Source organism: Danio rerio, chromosome 15 (assembly GCF_049306965.1).
Source record: "Danio rerio strain Tuebingen ecotype United States chromosome 15, GRCz12tu, whole genome shotgun sequence".
NCBI classification, from domain to species: domain Eukaryota; kingdom Metazoa; phylum Chordata; class Actinopteri; order Cypriniformes; family Danionidae; genus Danio; species Danio rerio.
Genome location: NC_133190.1, coordinates 3,096,501 through 3,102,500, shown reverse-complemented (window position 1 = coordinate 3,102,500; position 6,000 = coordinate 3,096,501). Strand labels below are relative to the sequence as shown.

The 6,000-nt window shown below is 36.4% G+C and overlaps 1 protein-coding gene across 10 annotated transcripts in view; it reads left to right on the top strand.

The window, feature by feature from the left end:
* fndc3a (fibronectin type III domain containing 3A) overlaps positions 1 to 6,000 on the top strand; it is a 143,376-nt gene that overhangs the window by 85,704 nt on the left and 51,672 nt on the right. For 5 of the 10 annotated variants that reach the window (XM_073924233.1, XM_073924234.1, XM_073924239.1 and 2 more), the window contains 3 exons: positions 3,697 to 3,773; positions 4,059 to 4,308; positions 5,250 to 5,468. In XM_073924233.1, coding sequence (XP_073780334.1) covers positions 3,697 to 3,773; positions 4,059 to 4,308; positions 5,250 to 5,468 — 546 coding nt within the window. Of the gene's footprint in view, positions 1 to 3,696; positions 3,774 to 4,058; positions 4,309 to 5,249; positions 5,559 to 6,000 lie in introns of all 10 variants that reach the window. The other 5 variants (XM_073924230.1, XM_073924231.1, XM_073924236.1 and 2 more) reach the window with 1 other exon arrangement.

Below are 6,000 nucleotides of genomic sequence, written 5' to 3'. Positions count from 1 at the left end.
TTTGCTGTCCTTTGCATCATCCGGCTCAGGTCTTTTTCTGAAAGTGAAAGTGTCAGGAGCGCATGAAAGAGCTGATCTGTAACAGGCTTTGCGGAGTCGCACAAACACTCCAGTTGCTAAAACTTCCACTGAACTGCTGTTTTATCTGCTGCCATGCAGACACATTCAGCTCAGAGGGGTTCTTTACCCGGCTAAGTAAATGTCAGGAGTTGCTTGCAATGACGAACTAAATATGCTTATCAATGCTGGGCCAAAACAACACAAAACCAAAACAAACAATAAAAGCAGAAGTTTATTGATGTGAAAGGGAACCGCTCTCTGTAATGACAGATTGATTTTAGATGCTGTGTTTAAAGAAACACTCCACTTATTTATTTATTTGGTTGAAAAAAATGCTAATTTTACTAGTCTCCTAGAGTTAAACATTTCACTTGAAACATTTTTAATCCTGTTCAGTCGATTTCTTGTTCTGGTGGGGACACTTTTAGCTTAGCTTAGCATAATGAATTGATTTGAATTAGACCATTAGCATTTTATTAAAAAACATATGTTTTTTATGTGAAAGTGAACTGCACACTGCAGTAAAAATGCCAGATTATTTTGAGATGCTTTGTGTTTCAATAAACACTCCGATTGATTGATTGATTGATTGATTGATTGATTGATTGATTGGAAAAATGCTCAATTTACTAGTCTCCTAGAGTTAAACTGTTCACTTGAACCATTGTTGAATCTGTTGAGTCGGTTTCTTGTTCTGGTGTGGACACTTTTAGCTTAGCTTAGCACAATGAATTGATTTGAATTAGACCAATAGCATTTTATTAAATAACAGATGTTTTTTGATGTGAAAGTGAACTGCACACTGCAGTAAAAATGACAGATTATTTTGAGATGCTTTGTGTTTCAATGAACACTCCAGTTTATTGATTGATTGATTGATTGATTGGGGAAAAGGCTTAATTTACTAGTCTCCTAGAGTTAAACAGATCACTTGTACCATTTTTGAATCCAGTTCAATTCTTGTTCTGGCAGAGTACCTTTTATCTTGGCTTAGCATAATGAAGTGTATCCAATTGGATCATTAGCATTTTGTTAAAAAAAACAGACATTTTTTGATGTAAAAGTAAACTGCACTCTGCAGTAAAAATGCCTGATTGTTTTGAAATGCTTTGTGATTAAAGGAATACACAGCTTTTTATTTATTTTTTTATTCATTCAGTTGAAAAAATGCTTAACATACTAGTCTCCTAGAGTTAAACTGTTCACTTGAACCATTGTTGAATCTTTTGAGTCGATTTCTTGTTCTGGTGGGGTCACTTTTAGCTTAGCTTAGCACAATGAACTGAGTCGAATTAGACCATTAGCATTTCATTTTAAAAAACAGATTTTTTTATGTGAAAGTGATCCGCACTCTGCTGTAAAAATGCCAGATTATTTTGAGATGCTCTGTGTTTAAATGAACACTCCGCTTTTTTATTTTATTTATTTTTATAAAAACCGCTTAATTTAGTAGTCTCCTCGAGTTAAACATTTAATTTGAACTGTTTTTGAATCTGTTCAGTTGATTTCTTGTTTTGGTGGGAACACTTTTAGCTTAGCTTAGCATAATGAATTGAACTGAATTAGACCATTAGCATTTTGTAAAAATAGAACACAAAAACAAAAGTTTTTTGATGTGAAAGTGAACTGCACAGTGAAGTGAAAATACCAGAATTTTTTAGATGCTTTGTGTTTAAAGGAACACTCCACTCTTTATTTATTTATTTATTTGTTTAGTTTTTGGAAAATTCCTAATTTACTAGTCTCCTAGAGTCAAACATTTCACTTGAACCATTTCTGAATCCGTTTAGTTAATTTCTTGTTCTGGCAGAGTAACTTTTAGCTTAGCTTAGCATAATGAATTGAATCGAATTAGACCATTAGCATTTAAAAAAATAAAAATAAAATATATATATATATATATATATATATATATATATATATATATATATATATATATATATATATACATTTGATGTGAAAGTGATCCACACCACAGTAAAAATGGCAGTTTTTTTATTTTTTTATTTTTTTATTTTTATAGATGTATTGTGTCTAAAGATACACTCGGCTTTTTCATATATTTATTTTAGATGCTTAATATACTGGTCTCCTTCAGTCAAACATTTCACTAGAATCTGTTCAGTCGAGTCACTTTAAGCTTAGCTTAGAATAATGAATCGAATCGAATTAGACCATTAGCATTTTGTAAATAAAATCCCAAACTTTTTAGATGTGAAAGTGATTCGCACTCTGCTGTAAAATGCCAGATTATTTTGAGATGCTCTGTGTTTAAAGGAACGCTCCACTTTTTTATTTATTTGACAAAATGCTTAATTTACTAGTCTCCTCGACTTAAACATTTAATTTGAGCCATTTTTTAATAAATTCAGTCAATTTCTTGTCCTGGCAGAGTAACTTTTAGCTTAGCTTAGCATAATGAATTGAATCGAATTAGACCATTAGCATTTCATTAAAAAAAATCCCAGACTTTTTTCATGTGAAAGTAAACTGCTCTCTGCAATAGATAAGGACAGCGTTTTCTGAGATGCTTTGTGTTCAAAGGAACACTCCACTTTATATATTTATTTATCTTTTTGTTTGCTGGAAGCATGCTTAGTTTGTTAGTTTTCTCGAGTTAAGCATTTCACTTGAACCATTTTTGAATTCATTCAGTTGATTTCTTGTTCTGATGGGAACAATTTTAGCTTAGCTTAGCATAATGAACTAAATTGAATAAGACCATTAGCATTTTGTAAAAATAGAACACACACACACACACACAAAAAGTTTTTTGATGTGAAGGTGAACTGCAATGTTCAGTGAAAATGGCCGATTTTTTCTGAGATGCTTTGTGTTTAAAGGGACACTCTGCTTTATGTATTTATTTATTTGTTTATTTGTTTGTTAATTTGTTTGTTGGAAAATTGATTAATTAGTTTCCTCGAGTTAAACATTTCACTTGGATCATTTTCGAACCTATCCTATAAATTTCTTGTTCTAGCCTCCTGTTTAGCTTAGCGTAGCATAAGTCATTGAATTGAATTAGACCATTAACATTTTGTAAAAATAAAACACAAAAAAACAAACGTTTTTTGATGTGAAGGTGAACTGCAATGTTCAGTGAAAATGGCGATTGTTTTTATTTTATTTTATTTTTTTCTGAGATGCTAAGTGTTTAAAGGAACACTCTGCTTTAATGTATTTATTTATTTATTTGTTTGTTTGTTGGGAAAATGCTTAATTTATTAGTTTCCTCAAGTTAAACATTTCACTTGGATCATTTTTGAATCTATTCCATAGATTTCTTGTTCTGGCCACTTTTTTAGCTTAGCTTAGCATAATTAATTGAATCAAATTAGACCATTAGCATTTTGTTTTAAAAAAAATTGTGATACTTTTCCTATTTAAAGCTTGAGTCATCTGTAGTTACACCCTGCAGTGAGATTGATGGAAAAACGAAAAGTTACTATTGGCACTACTGGCATAACAGATAGTTTTTTTTATTTCACTTTAAACATACGGATTTAAAATCAAATTCTGATTTATTTAGAAATGAATCAGGCCATGACCCTTGAATTTCAAAGCACTTTATCTCAGATGTTCATGAACAGTTTGTATGAACAGTTATTAATGTTCTAAATGTTTCCTCCGCAGGTCCTGCTCAGGTTCCCATGATGTCCCCAAACGGTTCAGTGCCTCAAATCTATGTGCCTCCTGGATACGTTCAACAGGTCAGTGGTCAGTTTGATAAAAGCATGAAGACCATTACAAAACTTTGTCCACAGCCACAGTAAATAAAAAAGAAAAATATCACTACAAAAGTGTGTATATTAAGACATATAGCTCAAATCAGGCTAAATACTCTGAAATAAAATGTATTGTCTAATGATGTGTGTGCTGCTTTTATTATCATTTGACTGATGAGAAACCTTAAAGCCATGGCAGCTTGTCCTCTGGTTCAGCTTGAGGTATTCAAGGTCTTTACTATAGGTCTCTTGCTCTGTCTGTCTGTGTAGATCATTGAGGAGAATGGCGTGAGGCGGGTGTTGGTCTTGCCTCAGACGGAGTTTCATCCGGGGGCCCATTCTCCGCTCCACCACGCGCCCCATCCTCCACCCCACACCCACCTGCAGGCCTTCATCCCGCACCCACACATCATGCACCCTCCCCCGCACCTGTACTCAGGCCTCGCTGGAGGAACCGGAGACATCCCCCAGTACATCTCCCAGTACCACCCAGCACACCCAGCCATCTACTCGGAGCAGGGTCAGTGAACATACACACGCACGCACACATGGGCACTTAATAATCATGAATAATCGCATCATAATCACAGTATATCAATAGAGACACGAGATGTGCGTTTAAGTATATTCACCGGCCACTTTATTAGGTACACCTGTTCAACTGTACGTTAACGCAAATTTCAAATCGGCCAATCACATGGCAGCAACTCAATGCGTTTAGACATGGGCAAGTCGATCTGCTGCAGTTTAAACCGAGCATCAGAATGGGGAAGAAAGGGGATTTAAGTGACTTTGAACATGGCATGGTTGTTGGTGCGAGACTAGCTGGTCTGAGTATTTCAGAAACTGCTGATCTACTGGGATTTTCACGCACAACCATCCCAATGGTTTACAGAGAATGGTACAAAAGAGAGAAAACATCCAGTGAGTGGCAGTTCTGTGGAAATGTCTTGTTGATACCAAAGGTCAGAAGAGAATGACAATGAGTTCACTGTACTCAAATGGCCTCCACAGTCACCAGATCTCAATTCAATAGAGCACCTTTGGGATGTGGTGGAAAGGGAGATTTGCATCACGGATGTGCAGCCGACAAATCTGCAGCAACTGTGTGATGCTATCATGTCAATATGGAGCAAAATCTCTGAGGAATATTTGCAGTACCTTGTCGAATCTATGCCATGTAGGATTGAGGCAGTTGTCAAGACATAATGGGGTCCAACCCGGTACTAGTAAGGTGTACCTAATAAAGTGGCCAATGAGCGTTATACACAGTACATACTTATATTTTTATGTCAGAACAAACTTTTAGTTGGGATACGATTAATCGTGATTAATCAACAAATTTATCAATAAATAAAGACAAATGAAAGCTGAATAAAAATAAATAACAAACAGTAAAAGCTAAGTAAATTAAATTAAAAAAAGCTAAATAAATAAATGTACTTTTTTGTACTTCCTCAGAAACTCACCCTCAACACGGCCGGGCGGCGTTCGCTCATCGAGATGAAAGGACTTGTAAAACCTACGAGCGTCTGCAAAAGAAGCTGAAGGATAAGCAGGGGGTGGGAGGTGGAGGTGGAGGCCTGGCGCTCTCCAAAGACAGTCCCCCTCCGTCCCCACAGAAGAACCTCGGGACACCCCCTGCAGGAGCAGCAGGAGAGCTCCAGAACGGGCTGGAGGGTAAGAGCAACGTGGATCAGGCACAGCCCAGCAACACCATCACCCGCCTGGGTAAAAGCCCAGTGAGAAAGAAGGAGGTGGAGCCTGGAGGTAGGGAGGGAGATGGAGTGGATACTAGTAGAGTAGGACCACTGGTTTAGTAAAGTAGGACCAGTGGTTTAATAGTCAAACACTGGTAGAGTCGGACACTGGTAGTGTAGAATAGAACACTACTATATAAGTGTCCTGCTCTACTATACAAGTGTCCTTTTACACTCGTATGGTGAAAGTCAGACTATCGCATAGTAGATTCGGACTCTCGCATAGTAGAGTAGGGCTCTCTTATGATAGAGAAGAGTCGGATACTCATATAGTAGAGTCAGATACTCGTATAGTAGAGTCGGACTCTTGTATAGTAAAGTCGGACACTCGTATAGTAGAGTCGACACTCTTATGATAGAGAAGAGTCGAATATCTTATAGTAGAGTCAGACTCTTGTATAGTAAAGTCGGACACTTGTATGATAGAGAAGAGTCGGACACTCGTACAGTAG